The 16,725-nt window shown below is 35.5% G+C and overlaps 1 protein-coding gene across 1 annotated transcript in view; it reads right to left on the reverse strand.

Moving 5' to 3' along the window:
• Positions 1-2,527: 2,527 nt before the first annotated feature.
• Positions 2,528-16,725, reverse strand: part of LOC135155273 (uncharacterized) — a 33,239-nt gene continuing 19,041 nt past the window's right edge. Inside the window, exon 2 of the mRNA XM_064104206.1 lies at positions 2,528-2,859. Within this exon, the coding sequence (XP_063960276.1) occupies positions 2,528-2,859 (332 nt within the window). The remainder of the gene's footprint in view (positions 2,860-16,725) is intronic.

Genomic DNA, 16,725 nt, shown 5'->3' on the forward strand with positions numbered 1-16,725 from the left:
GAACAGTTTACCAGCCCGCCTACAAAACTCTCGTTCTTTGCAATCTTTCTCTTATAAAATAAAAATTTATTTAAATGCTCGCACTGACAGAGATCATTGACACGTTGACATGCTTGAACTACCTTCCATTTCTATTGTTAATTAATGCACATACCTTACCTGTTGCTCTGCTAGACAAATGTCACTCAAGCTCTTTATACATGTACCAATGTTACGTAATTGCGACCAGTTTACTCTGTTATTCAAATGAACTTATCTTCTAATGCCTACATTTCTTATCCCTCTTCTCCATCTGTGTTTCTTTTTCTACTCTTAACTTTTTTATTTATATGCAATTACATATGATGTCATTACAGTACGTAACTTGTTATTTATTTGTATCTGGCGACCCCAACTCAAGCTCTGCTTTCCGGGTTTTCGCCTCCTTCAAAACTGTGTCGAAATATATACTGTATTCGTTACTATGTCAAACATTATTTTGTATCTGTTTGAAGGAAATAAATGTGATTTTCAATCAATCAATAAAATACAAAAGAACAAGTGGAGATGTGACATCAATAGCCCACCTAATGAATATTCATGATGACTATTTTCACAAAATATTGCTAAACTTTAAAAATCAATAACTTTGTTATTTGCTATCCGATTTTGATGAAATTTTCGGCAGTTTGCTCAGTACTTTCTATTCTATGTATTAAGATATAAATATTTTCAGCCCAGACCATCCCTTTAAGAAAGACTTCTATTGCCCCCCCCCCCCCCAACAAAATAAATAACATGAATCGGCGTTGATCACATTACATTATTGAGGCAAAACTATAGGAGGTATTTTGCTGAGTTTGGAGATCTGCATTAAGGAGCTTTCAAGTCTTCGCAAGATGTGCAGATTTGCATAGACATTCAACAACTATGACATACAGGCAAAATCGGTATTGACTAAAGTCATTGTGTGAACTTATTCATTTATTCTGGTTGTATATGGTTTCCACAGAATCGAGAAGCTTCATTTAGTATCAGGATTATTAGATAGAACAAATACAGTCAGATAGCTGCCCTGAACAGATTTCAATGTTGGGGTCAAAATTTTACTTGCCCACATAAAAAAAAAATATTTTAGCTTTTTGGGTAAGCAACTTAGCACTTTGATACTGCGGCGGCCCTCCGTCTTAGAACGGGTCCCGGATGCTGGGGGCCGGTCTGTCCCTTGCCTCTATCGCCTTCATCTGTTGATGAATTATTAGCCATCCTTGATGCGAGCGGTTTCCGTATATGGCGTTATGTAGAGACCCGGGCGTGTTCCATTTTCCCAAAATATATGGGGGTGGAGTGCTAAGAGGTAGACAGTGTGAACAGATGAAATATAGAATAACAGGGGGTTTCTATTGGAGCTGTATAATCTCTATTGGTAGGCTTATACTGTAGAAGTCAATCGGATTCCATAGATCACATAGGTTGGAGACGATGATTACATTTGGTGTATGACAACGGTCATAATTTAATTATACATCCTTGTTTAGCATTTGTACAGGTTATCACCATTAACACCGTCACCAATTATCCAGAATTGTATTTGCAGTAGTAGAAATTAAGCGAGCTGTTCATTTCCAAACCTTTCCTTGATTCAGCCCAGTTGGAGAGGAGCGCAGAGAGTTCTTCGTCCGACTCCGACCTCCGCCAGCGTCGAAGTGACGAGCTCACCGCGAAACTCCGCTATTTATAGTCTCCGAGAGCTGCCTTACGCAGTGCGTTGCGTATTGAGTCGATCATTGAGTTCTAACGCACCAAAAGCTATAGCGCCATCTACATTTACTGCATTATAACCAAAAACCGTAGCGGACGGGGTTCGCTACACAGCCCCCCTCTTCAAGGAATGTGTCCTCACATTTGTTTTATCCTCACATTTGCAGAGGGATTCCAAACAATTTGACAAAGCAACCAAAATGTATTGAATTATATAAATCGCTGTATTAATCATACTGAGAGTTATGTCCTCTTTATATACATTCCTTATATGGATACTGTGTACAATCAATCTCTCTGCATCTTCCATAACTTATTTCTGTAAGCTCTCATTGATAGCAATATTATCATCATTCTCATTAGCTGTATGAAACGTGTTCATTCTATGGACATTAAATCTGAATATAAACATTACAGCGAGTGCTTCTATGCAAAATTAGTTTCATAAATATCTGTGAGTCGAGGACACCTCCTTGAACAATATTATCCGAAAAGATAATGGTGTGGTGTTTCACAAAACAAATAAATGACTTACACTACGACATAAATATGGCAAAACATTTATATATACAAGTCCAGTAGAAATTAGGTTGTTTTCCACATCGGTTCAACAGTTCGTGTGGATAAGTGCTTCTATCTGATTATTTCATTCTTCAACAGTTAGAATCCTTGCGTCTTCTGTTATGCCACGCAGTAGATCCATAGATCGATTCATATTAACAGTTTGTCAGTTTTAGAAACAGCTAGAATACAGTTCCACGTCTATCTGCAGATCAAAGTTATTTATTCAATAGAAATAGTCTGGAGGTCTTCTCTGCCTCCTTGGATAGCGTGAAGGGTTGACATCTGAGTCACTAGAATCATCAGGTAATGGAATTCCTGGTTCTACTGTAATCTCAGTAGAAGCCTGAGTAGGTTGTCCATTATTCACAACATCTGGTTCACGATCGGTAGTCACCTCGTCTGTTCTGTCTGCTGGCTGAGTCCTCCAGGCATCTGGTATATCGGATCCACTGTAGAGCTTCAGACGGTCAAAGTGAACCACTCTTAGTTTGCTCCTGGGGGATCTCTGGATACGATAGGTCACGTCGGAAAGTCTGGACACCACCTGGTAGGGACCTTTTCATTTAGGTGACAATTTTGGGCTGACTCCTTTCTTCCTGGCATTGTTGCGGAGCCATACGAACTGTCGGATGTAAAATAAGAAAGTTATGACATTTTAAAGTTTCGCTTAATTTCACAAAACAGTTTTATGCACATCCTAGGCGGTATGCAAATGAGGAGACTGATGACGTCATCCACTTACTATTTCTTCTGTATTTTATTACTTGAAATATTTTCAACTGTTAATTCCTCCTTGAACATGTGGAATTAGCATTGGTTAATACTATATGTTTCAGTCAACTTGGTCCTTATTGTCAAATCTGTAAAAAATGAAATATTGTATAATTGAAACAATAAAAAAACAAAAGAAATAGTGAGTGATGGACATCATCGACTGACTCATTTGCATGACACATGAGTTGTACATCTCACTGTTTCGTGAAAAATAAGCGATACTTTAAAATGCCATAACTTCCTTATTTTACATTCGATTTTTATGAAATTTTTAGCGTTATGCTCGTTTGATTTTTCTCTTTTTATTCTAATCAACATTTTTTGGGGTGGACTTGACCTTTAAGCTTGGAACGGGAGGTGACCTTCAAATCTCTGAAGAACATCATCCGTCTAAGATTGGTAACAATTTATGAGTGATAATAGAAATTTAAACAAACAAACCAAAAACTTACATTGAGCTCCGAAAGTTCTTCAACTTAAAATGTGAAATAAATTTACATATAACCATGCTTCCCTCCAAGTTTGATTAAAAGTCTTGAGTACAAAGTTATTCAAGTTTTGTCAGTGTTCCCATTTGAAATTCCTGCAATGCATTACTGCCACACAATAATGGTGAATAATGCTGTGCGCAGTGTTCAGCTGGTATTATGTCGAGAGTCAATTATCTCTCTTTAACGGCTTGTGCAACACGATCGTAAAATCGTAAAAACAGGTCTGTGTTACTTCTACATCAGAGATCATTAATCTGAATTGGTGTTATTGTAGAACATCATTTGCTTGTTTCGATGAGGTCCATCAACTATTCCAATTATGTTCGACAGGATTTGGTGTACATAAGAACACTGATTTCACTTTAAATTGTAAGCATTGATATTCTTACACCTGAAGAGGAAATATCCTCTTTTGCAGTTTAAATGCTAATTGATGCAGCTTTGTAAAAGTCTTTGCACTGTGTCAGGTAAGAAATTTAATTATAGAATGTTTCAGTTAATATTTTAAACATGTGTTAAACATTTTTTTCTTCATCCAGGTTAGGGTTGTCTTGTAGACAAGTAGGTACATATGTTTTGAATATTTCAGAAGCAAACGTTGGAAACGTTTAATACCCCCCCCCCCCCTTAGAGTACAAGTGTACCAGGTTGATGTCATATTTTATACATAAATATTTTATTAGATGAAACATTTTAATACAGGTGTCGTAAATAGCCAAAATTGCTCTAGCATTGATGAATGTAGATGTACAGATGCACAGGAAGTCTTTTGTTATTAAGAATGTGTTGCTTTATGCACTCATCTGCTATTGAAATTCTTTGAATTACTTTATAGAAATTTTACAGTTAGTCCTAGTTACAGTAGGGTATATGAGGAGGTTCATTTCGGTAATTCAGGGAGAACCACCCATGCTAAAATAGACTACAGATGTTACTATAGGCAGTCGAAGTTAGAACTGAAGGACTTCGTCGGTGACGAGATAACGACCCCAGCTGCCGTAGTTTAGTGGTAATGAAGTGGAGAGGAGCCTGCACGAACTTCGCTGGAGGTACCATAGTCTGCGCACATGCGTACATGTATCTGCGCGATTCAGTATTTAAGATACGCAAGAAACACAAACTTTACACATCTAATGAATAGACAGATATTTATTGCAAAATCCGACTCACAATGGTGGAAAAATAATGAAATTTTGGCATTTCTTGTGACGGCCTCAAAATGCAGCCTTTCTCATCAAAATCTCCGAATCACGTGCAAAGTGAATGGGTGCGCAGACATGGGGCACCATTTTTTTTTTCAATCTCAAAATGACTGCCCGAGGTTTTTTCGAAGAAAATCATATATTGGGTGATTCCATACGTGTCGTACGGGACATTTAGAGAACATTTGACAGTTTTTTACAAGAAAAACCAAAAATATTCCAGTAACTAAAGGTGATCATCAAGTACTACCAGAGTGTTAGAAAAACCAAGACCTAACATGAATTTATTCACATCCTGTATCATACAGATTTAAAATAGTAATGTGTGGTACGGACGCAGAAAAAGTGGCTTTTTTCGAAACCTCATGATTGTACTCTAAAGTCTGTGAGTTGGACAGATAATTTTCATAGAAACTGAACTCAAATTGATATTCAATTACCCAAGAACAAACACATCTATGAAAGAAAGCAAAATGAACATTCATGAATAAATAAAGCAAATTACAATTTTTGAGAACATTGTGGCGTACGGGACACTCAAAATGTGTCGTACGGGACATCTCTAAATTGAAGCCAAACTTTCTTACTTTATGTCTCTTTGACTTCTTCAATCACTTTATATGGCTGATGATAATGGCAGTCCTATCAAACTAAAGACATTCATTATGTTAGAAACCGCAATTGGCTGAATATTTCTGTCAATATATCATAAACAAAATAATGTGTCGTACGGGACACTTGTGTGTCGTACAGGACACGTGTGTGTTGTACAGGCACTAGCGTGTTGTACTGGGCAGTCTGAATAAAACAATGAACTTTTATCAATCAGAAGGGGAGCATTGCCCCTAAATTCTTCCTTTTTAATGAAAAGTCTTTTAATAAGTAGTCATTCAAGACAATATAATTAAGTAACCTCAATATATACAATCGGGAGCAATATGTAATAATTTTTTTTTTTCATGACGGGAAATGTACAAGGGTTCGCAGCATTTTTACGAGCTGAAAAACTTGAGATTTTGTGTGAAGTTTTATTTTAGTGAATTTATTGATGATTTCCAATACACTGAATGAATGAAACTGTTTGTGTAAATTATGGGACTAAAATGTTATAATTTTTCATTTTTCTTTTTTTTTAATGTATATATACATGACATATGTCACAACTGTCACTTGTAATTCCACAAAATATTTTTTTCTAGAGAAATACGGTTCTACTTTTTCAAACGTTTCTGCATTTCATGAAACCATATGGTTTGTGATATTTTCCAGATTTTTTTTGAACAACATGGTTTGTCTTATTTTCCAGATTTCTTTTTTTACAACTTGAATAAAGTAAGGAGTTTCAATACTGTATATAAAAAAAATAGTGATCATCAAGGAATGTCCAAATAGTTGATTGATATGTATTTTTTTTACATCTTATAATAATTCCAGGCTAGGGTGAATAATAATTCCAGGCTAGGGTGAATCAATTTAGAAAGGTTTTCTTTTCATGCTCAGTGACAAAGAAATTAACCTGCTCTGACCAGTGAAAATCGCCAGTTTAGCTGAAGGGATTCACAAAAGAATACGGTTAGAATCACATATTTCATGTTCTATGGAGATAAAACAAGTATTTTTTCAGTTCACTTTAAGTCAAATCAATTACTTGAATTGAAATAGGCCTACTATTTATAGTTTCTGTATCCAAATCCTGCAATTAAATACATTATATACTGTGTGTCGTACGGGACAACTTTTAATAGGACAATTATTGAAAAATGAAGGGCAGTGATTAGATCCTTATGGGATAAATCGATCACCCATGGGTCAAAGAAAGAGAAACTGATATTGTGAAATTGCATCATCAAAAATAAAATTGTAGGATCAACTTTTGCATCTTTATGTGTCGTACGGGACATTGCCAAAAATAGGTTCCGAAAAATCAGGGCTGCCCCTATTATGGATCTTGAAAATATTGTAGATATCATTTGGAACCATCAATGATACATTATTCCATTGACCTGCAATATTTTCAATCTTCTTGTGCTTTGTCAATAATTGTTTCAGGCAGTGTTTGTACTTGATTATTTAATTAGCAAAATTAGTGAAAATTGAAAAATCCATTTTCCCCCCCCCCCAAAAAAAAAAATGTATATATATATATCTGATTTCACTTTTTGTTAAAACTCATAATTTTCATAAAATTTAGGTATCATAGTAAAATATTACACTACTTATGACTTTTTGAAAACATGTTGAAATTTATGATATTTTTGAAGTTCTAGTGTGGAATCGCCCTATTTCTTTCACATTTTTATGAGATATTAGGCACACTAAGTCATAATGATATAGGTAACATTATCAACTGAAAGATTTTGTGAAATAAATAGAAATTCATATTAACTCCTACTGTGCCAGTGCGAATACCCCTTGACTGCCAGGGGTATTCGAGGGAATCCTAGGTTGACCGAAACGTAAGCAGAGACTGATATTAATACCGTCATAACTCTTTACCCGTACATTGTAAAATGAAACCTACTACACATGAAATCATGCATGGTTCATGGACTTTATGATCGTGTTATTATCTTTCTTATTCGCGTTTCAAAAAAATGAGAAAAAATTCAAAAAGTAAAACATAGAAATTATAATTTCATGAACATTTCAACGAGCAAGTAACCTGATGAATTGTAGAGATACCAAGAAATTAAGAAGATAAAATAAAAGTTCAATGTTTACCAATACATGACATAGATATTGATGAAATTGAACGAACAGAAATAACAAAAAATAATGCTCTTTTGAATGAAATAATATTTTTGTTATTTACGTTGCTTCCTCTGTAGAATACACACACAATTGAAAGCGTTCTTTTCCAAAAAAGGGCATCGTCTTCGATCAAGTGACCAATCACAGAACAGCTGTGATCCCCACGCGAACACACACAATAATATATCAGAACCATGTATCTTCAAAGTGTGGCCAACCGTAAACTTTCATTCGTGTAGTCTTCAAAATAAGACCCTGTGTTTTTTATTCGTTGTGTAACAAACAAAGTTATTGCCAGTCAGAAGGAGACAAAATATAAATTCAAAGATGATATATCAAAATATAGATAAAGAGGGATCGGACAGATTCACTACTAAGAAGTTTGGGGTATAAAATCCCACAAAATGATATGGGCGTTCTTGGCAAAGTATAAAAAAGCAAGAAAAAAAACGTTTATTTTTCGTGAATCAAAGAAGAGGAAATGCAGATAAGTTACAAACAAAAAATCAATACAAATTTTCAAAAAAGAAAATAGGACTATTTGTTCTGTATTACTGGTCTGACCAATGTAGCCACCTGTTAACATTCTACGCGACTACATTCTTTTGTTCATGCCACCAAGTCATGAACAATAGATGCCAAGATCTTTCACGAGGAATCTCTAATCCGCGCTCCCTCCTGACCTATTATCTAGGAGAGCAATTTAGCACAGGATGTTCTTAGAAATCGGGGCTCACGCACGTCTTTTGATTTGACTATTCAATACTTTCAAAGGTTCCGATATTTATTTCTTTTTACATTTTACTTTTTTTGTGGGTGACCCAGGTAAAAAGAAAACAATTAGCCTCCCCTACATAAAAATCCGGCATCCACCCAGGGTCTCCTTAGCTCGTAGCACTATCCGTAGTAAAAAAGAATAATTTGTTCAGATAACATGATGTTCAATATTTAAAGGCCTGGTCACACCGCCCGAGCGTACGGTTGTTGGAGCGGAGAGAAAAAATCATCACCGCTCGCTACTGTTCACCATTTTCGATTTCGATTGTTTTTTTTTTGTTTTTTTTCGATTCCCCAATTTTGTGAGCGAAATTCGACCCTCTCTCCCTACCGCTCCACGACCGCTCCACGACCGCTCCAGCAACGTTCGGGCGGTGTGACCAAGCCTTAAGAAATTCAATATTCAACCCGTTATCGTCATCATTTTCATTTCTACTCTCTAGAGTCGTTTTAAAATCTCCATCATAGTGAAGTCAATACAGCAACTAACAGATCGGTTTGATCGGTTTTGTTAATGTAACTGGCAGCTGACCCGCCCTATCTCTTTCTTTTTTTCCTCAAAACATCTGATATTGCTGTACGTACTCCGTTTACATTTTATATTACCAATGGTTGGATTTAGTAAAGGAAAAACATCCACTTTGAAAAAAGAGATAAATCTTTAGAGGAACAGATTTAATTATTTAATTTTTTTGCTTCTTCCTATTTTATTCGAGGAGAATATTGAACGATTCATATCTTTGTGAGAAGTTGTAATTATGATACTGATAAGCATAACAATGTCAATCATTTCTTTAAAAATTGTTTGGGTTATAAAAAGACAAACGAATAAGACCCGTTATTTACCAGATGTTAAGTTTATGAAGAGAGAGTTTGGCTGCAGAAGAAATGCAATTGATATGATCACAACAATTATTTTGGAATAATAATCATAATGATGATGACTCTGATCGCAATAACATTAAAGGGCTTAAAGGAAAATATTCATATCTTTATACATAGAGTAGAATTCACTGAGCAAAATGCCGAAAATTTCATCAAAATCGGATAACAAATTATAAAGTTATTAAAATTTAGAATTTAGTAATATTTTGTGAAAAAGAGTCGTCATGAATATTCATTAGGTGGGCTGGTGATGTCACATCCCCACTTTCCGTTTTCTTATATTATAACATAAAATCATAATTATTTCATTATTTTATACTTGTGTGAATAATATCTCTCCCTTACAATGAAATAAATATCTAATGCATTAAATCAGTTGTCTAATATCTAAACAGGTTTGTCACCCCCAAATCTTCCATTTTCTAAAAGGGAGATTAAACACGATTTTCCAGTGCACTGCAGCAGTCTCCGAGTCGATCTCGATCAGACTCAATGCCATCTTCCGACCACTGCGCACGCGTACGCATGTACTTTACGTCATGTGCCGACCTTGTACAACTCCATGTGCAACTCTTGTACAAGCCTTTTGTCTACGGACCTTAAACAGGTCCATTCGCCGTGCTTTATACAGATATTTATGAAAGTTTAAACATGTGCTGTTCAAAAAATTATACAGCACCTCTTATACAGCGATATTTTGTACAGCGTTTTTACTGTATAATACGTCTAACTAGTATTACGATGGCGATCGATCTAGACTTCATCATACATTAGACCAAAAAGGCAAAACTAAAAAAAACTTCGGTCTCTGTTATTGTTCCGCTGGACTCCGTTGGCTCCACTCACCAATTGAGAAATAAGACATTGAAAAAAAATGTTTAAAAAATCCTCGAAACAGACGGCTGCCAGGTGTCTAAAAATGGTAAAACTTCTTCACGTTAGGCCTACACCTACAAATAAAATTGCCGTACGGTACGGTACATTGACTGTGTTGAGCTTGAACTTCTCGATACGGTACGATGCAGGCGAAGCCGAGCTATCTTGCACGCAGGCAGCGCTAGTCCGAAAATAAGTTGGCCAATATTAACAAACAAGTAATGACAATGTTCGTTGTCAACACCTTATTGTTAAGAAATTTTTTGTTGAGTTCTGCTTCCTAATTGTCCTGTGATGGCGACGTTTTTAATGGCCTTAGCAGACTAAACTCTCGTACATGGCACTGAGCATGCTCAGTAATGTTTTATTACACTGGGCATGCTCAGTGCAGTGTTATAATAGTGCGCTAGCTTCAGTTCATGATTTAATCCATGGACTAAAGTTAACACAGGGGTATAACTCAGCCTGTGGGTTAAATTCAACCCCGGGTGCTTAAGTTAGTCCATGGAGTAGTTAGTCCACCGTTTGTGAATAAATAGCGCGGTGGACTAACTTTATACCCGGGTGTTAGTTAACACCGGGCTAAATTTAACCCCGGTATAACTGTAGTCCACCTTTGTGAATTTGGGCCAATATGATTATCACATTGTTAGTGTCTAGTGTAAATGTGCTTTTATCTATGTCATATCGTCAAACTGTACATATTTGTATATTCATTTATATTTTTGTAATGATTTCTTTTACTGTTAAATTGACTTGAGTTGAAATGAAAATAAACCAAACTGAAACTGAAATATTTTGTCGAAAACTATGTACTTGGCGGCCATTTGGTAATATCTGGGTCGCCATATAGGTCTCGGTGCAAATAGAAACATTGTCATTTTGATCATTATACAACAACATTTCCAATAGTTTATCGTTTCTAATTTCTTCAAAATATGAACTAAGTGAACCTGACTATAGATTATTGTTATTTTGTTTTGATAGTTTGTGAAGTCTTTGGTTAAAGCAACTGTAATAACAGGTAATAACCATTTTATTTTGTTTAATCGAACTCTTGCCAATAGCTGGAAAACGAGGAATCAACACTCGTTCTCGGATTACTGGAGAAAGGATCGACTGTCCTATCTTTGTCCTGAAATACAAGTATGTAATTATGGACATGGGTGTGTGGGATGTCTTTTCATTCTTATTATTTATTTGCTATGTGCGTGTGGGTGCACGTATGGCAAGCCGTTTTAACAAATTTATTCACATTTTCTATCAAGGATTCAATTCTTGATATAAAGAATTCATTTCTGATTTCGAGCGTTAATGTATTGCAAGTAATCATTCTGATTTTTAACGCAAATGAAATGCACGAATTCCCTCTCTGGTACCGAGCGTCAATGTATTCCAAGAATTCATTGCTATTTCGAACGCAAGAATAAGAATAATTTCTTGATATCAAGAATTCAATTTTTGATATCAATGATTCACTCCTTGATATCAAGATATGATCAGGAATTCATTTCTTGATATCAAGACTTCTAATTTGTGACCACATAAAACCATTTCTTGATATCAAGAATTGAATTCCTGATCATATCTTGATATCAAGGAGTGAATCATTGATATCAAAAATTGAATTCTTGATATCAAGAAATTATTCTTATATTGAAATATATTTATTCAGGAAAAACACAAGATCAGTATAAAAACACTGACCCTAACCCATCAAGGTCCTGAAAAGTTTAAAAAGTTACATCAAAAATCAAAACTGATATAAGAATACGACCAGCTGCATATAATAGGCTAAAAAATAAGAATGACAATGACAGTTCGTATTCACGCAATTTATTGAAAATTAGTATTTGCAAGTTTAAATGAGAAAGAGAAGAGGAACCAGGAACCATTTGTAAATATCGTAACCCATTAGAAGAGTACACACTACACGTATGTTCACGCCCTCAACTTAGTGGAGCGCGCCATTGCAAGGCCTTCTCGCCTAACGATATTGTTAGCGACATTCGTTAGCGTCACTTTGCTGACTCTCTAAAATGTCTGCGACATCAAAATCCTAGTTTCTTTTAGGAAATGGCAGGCATTTGAAATCAGGTATATTTTTGTTATTTTTAAAAAAGAAAATCGTTAGATTCGAACTACTTAATACTACTTCTCCAATAGAAGGGTTATATTCTATTTTTTGTGTGTAAATGATATACGACGATAAATTTTACGAGTATATCAATGCATGTTGGATAACCTTTTCCACGATGATTTTCGTAAATTGAGAGAAAACATCAAGTTCATCCTAGCACGCGAGCCGCAGAATGATAAATATTAGCGTGCGCACACGGGCTGATCGCCGTGTCTGCGGGGACGGATATCTAGTCCCCTACTGGTGTAAGGTGGTATTTTCCACGTACCTTTTCCCCTTGTGACCACTTCGCACTTAAGTGCTTAATTTTGACACTTAATCTGTTAAATTAATGGTTTAACGACTTTGGAAAGTGCTCGGAATATACCTGACACATAAATGATATCATTTTCGAGAGTTTTTATTTCTTTCCTGAAACTACTTTGTTTATAGGGACCGTATATTTATTTTGATTTGTTAATAATTGTGTAATTATGTGACTTATTATCATGTTTATATCATTTGTTTAAAAAAATTCTGCAATTCAGCCTTTGGCTGCTTCTGAATTTGGCGGCTGCTGATTTTTTTGAATAAGCCATTACCATAATACCAAAAGACAAATTTAGGTAAAGATTGCATATGTAACATACTCACATTGACTGTATACATAGCGCATATCTATTACAATTACCCTGATAGCAGAAATGGACATATTGACGTGTTTTGACGTCGTTATCTCGTCGTACTCGTAAATTTCTATATGACCAGATTATGACGTGATTATGACGTCATTATTTGACCAGTCAATGACGAGTAATTTTCAGTTTTGCATGACCAGAATATGACGTCAACGACTTCAACCAAAGCATTTTTCGAGTGAAGACTAGTCGCCAAGAGCTGTGTCCGATCTGATCGTCAGCGAGCACACGTGACCGGTATTTGAAAATGCAACCGTTACTGAAATGAGTGTGCTGGATCCACTTCCGTAATAAATTCTGCTCAATGCCTGACTGAAAATTGCTAGTGATGGACATAATGGACACTATCCAACTGAAAGTGGCAAATCATATTAATTTATTATGATTAGAAAATATCTCGAAGCAAAATATCTGTTCCATCTTTTCCAAACACCTTTCTATATCGCCGCCCGATTTGGAAGGGGTCCTTAAAGCTACTACACACTTGATTTATCATACAAAATTGTTTTCCTTGTTCCTCAGTTCTCAATTTCTAAAATATATTCTTTTGTTGGAAAAATATAAATGAAGGTGCATATAACTCCAAAACTGCTTTTTGTTTTCTCTATAATTTGCAATTTTCTGTAAAAGATCTTAATACTATAGGAAGCGTTTGTTACACTACAGTCAAAAGATCTTACCGTACATGTATACCTCGATATCTAAATAAATAATCATTTGAATTTCAGTGACATCATCTTGGGCATTGAGAACAACTCTACGCTCCACATTTAATTCAACGTCGATCCTGATTTTATCATTAGGCATCTTTCGCAATCCTCTCCAACGCGAGATTAGAGTCGGGTAACTCAAAAGTTAACGCTTAATCATAGACTCGGTTTTCTAGATTGATTGTACATTACAGTCAATACAATCAAACGTAGAAAACTGTTCTACAATCATTGCTAAGCTTTGTGTTACAGGCCCTATAAATCTTGCTTTTCGTGTGCAAAGCACTTTCATACGATACCAGCATGCCATGCCATTTGCCTGCCTGAGCTCGCGGCGGGACTGTACCTGTATCATGGCTATGACTCCAGCTAGCTGGAGACATGCGAGATGTAGATTATGACATGGATAAGAAAGTGGTTTTTCAAACAAATCGAGTACATATTGAGTGAGGAAAAACTTACCGAACTAAGGCTTAGATTTAGATCATTACAGTCCCTCTAATCAATATTGCATTTAATGTGCATTATTGGTGGATCACTGGCAATTGATACCATGGGTCAGATCACCTCTCCAGCCGGAACCATTTTCGCATGCGTTGACATGTACACAGCATGCAATAGGCCATAAACCGTCTGAAAAAACACATCAAAATTTGCGGGGATTTTTTTAATTTGCCTGCTTCTTCTACACAAACGATATGCCTCTAGCACACAATGTAATTAGCAGTATGTTTTACTTTCCGCAGAAATTGGAGATTTCCCCGGGGGTACACTTCCGTTGATGATTGGATACCAGTCGCGACCATGGGGTTTCGAAAAGCACCCTAAACAAGGGAAGTAAGTCTAATCCAGATAATGAAAATGCACCTCTGAAGTATTTGGGTTGTGACACCCTACAAGTATTGGAAATATATCCCGTTTTTCAGTATTTTAATCATCGTTTTTGACACCCTTATAACGCTACATAGGCCTATACGTAACGTACTTACCCACTCTTTCCCTTTTTACGTATGGTCGCGCCTGGTATCCACTATTCAATGGAAGTGGGCCCCCGGGCGGCCTCTCGAGCTCTGGGAGGGACCAAAAGTGGATTTGGAAAGTCGTCCTAAATCGGATAAATCGCTGTTACCATAGTAGCAACCAGAATTTTGCACACGAAACGCAAATTGAATGTTTCCATTCCAGATGCGAAACGAAACAAAATCTCATGTCACACAGTTTGCATTGCAGGACAGAGTTTTACGACCATGACGACGGGCCCAAAAGTCTCTTCCAAAATCAACTAGCGTCGTAAATAAGCGTGCGCGTCCTCAAACGAAAGGTCGGGAATATGGACCGAAGGTGGACTGATGGAACAAAAGTCATGCAAATATGCCGTTTTGTGTAGTGGTGAGTACAATTATCACTTTTGGAAGGGATTTTTTTTACATGAACATGAGCTCCATGTTTGATTCAGTTTATTTGCTTCTAAGTTGAAATGAGCATAAAGGAAAGTTATGTAATTATTGACAGTAATACTCCATTATTATTTCTGTAGATTAATTAAATATTTTAATAGACTTTAGATGAATAAATTTTTCTTTGAAATTATGCATAAAAAGATAAAAAATTAACATCTAAACAAAGATAAGAGTACTTATTGTTTGTTTTTGCAAAGACAATGTCACCCTCATTCGGGTATTGGGGACACTATCAAAACAACGTAACACATCAGTTATGCAATTTTACTTATTTACAAACTATTTACAATCTTTAAAAAAGAAAAATAAAGAAATTATTTGTAGTAACTAATTAAAAGATTAAATTGTCGTAAAATCCTAGTGAAAATGAATATTACATAAATAATTGTAATGTAGCCTATGCGTGAATATACGTCGGGGTAGGAGGAGGAGGGGGTATAAGTGAATAAAAGGCACAGATAAAATAATTTTGTTAACAGAATTTAAAATAAATTTTGATCTTATTACATAATAGCGAGAAAAAAGATTAAATTTAATGCTATCTCACCCGATGCCACATCTGGCAGAAAGGATTTTTATTGGATGACTGAGATGAGAGTGCTACATTATATATACAGCCTTTCTCGTTGGATGTTGCTTCACAAATAGGCGTGTCTTAGAGAGATATTAAAATGAAGATGAAATGGTTCTCAGAAGAATACCGATTCAAAGGGATTTTAAGGGTATGTTTTCTTACTGATGTTAAAGGAGAATTTTTGTTTAAAGATGAAATGGATCTAAAAAAACACCCCTATTCCCTTCTGCGATTTTTTTTTCAATTGAATATTGATTCAAATTGTGTTTATTGCACTCTTTTGCTCCTTTCTTTCATAGTGAAATTTCGCTTCTGCAGTGTCCCCCTTATTTATTTCTTTTCTAGTTCTAAATTTTTAGTCTAGTAAACAAAGATAAGTGCAATTAGCACCCTTTCATTTTGTTGCAGGGGCAGGGGCACCACACTGTTACCTAATCTAAAATATTACAGAATATAAAAGTTTGCAGCAGTGATTGGAATCAAATAAACTGAATAAGCAAATGTCCTCCCCGATCTGATTTTGATATTGATATAGATAGTGATAATGTATATCAATGACTATCGGCAGTATGCGATAACGAGGATCGATAATTGAAACCATTTAGTTTTGAATGCAGATGAAATAGTTTGGCTATGTTTATTTTAAGTTTCTCAACACCCCCTTTATGTTTTACAGGTGCCGCAAGATAAAATACTTCCTTGATGAGGTCAGAGATGGATGATCAATTGTTGAACAAAGAATATGGTTTCTAGCAACCCTGCAGGTATCCTTCTTCATAGGCCAATGATGTTGTATACACGGTATCTCTTAAAGTGCTATCCCCAATATATAACATTAGACCATTTACTCTGCCAAATTACAATGGATCATGACAGCTATCAAAGAAAAGGTCGATTCCACCAAAAAGGTCATTTGAATATTAACATAGAAAAAAAAAACAAGCACTGATAATTTCATCAAAATCTGACTAAGATAAGAAGGTTATGAAATTTAGAGTTTCAAAAAATTAATATTAAATGCACAACACAGGTCGAATGAGAGTCAAGGATGCTACACACTCACTATTTCTTATGTATTTTATCATATGAAACGTAGAATAAATC

Source organism: Lytechinus pictus, chromosome 8 (genome assembly GCF_037042905.1).
Source record: "Lytechinus pictus isolate F3 Inbred chromosome 8, Lp3.0, whole genome shotgun sequence".
Classification (NCBI taxonomy): domain Eukaryota; kingdom Metazoa; phylum Echinodermata; class Echinoidea; order Temnopleuroida; family Toxopneustidae; genus Lytechinus; species Lytechinus pictus.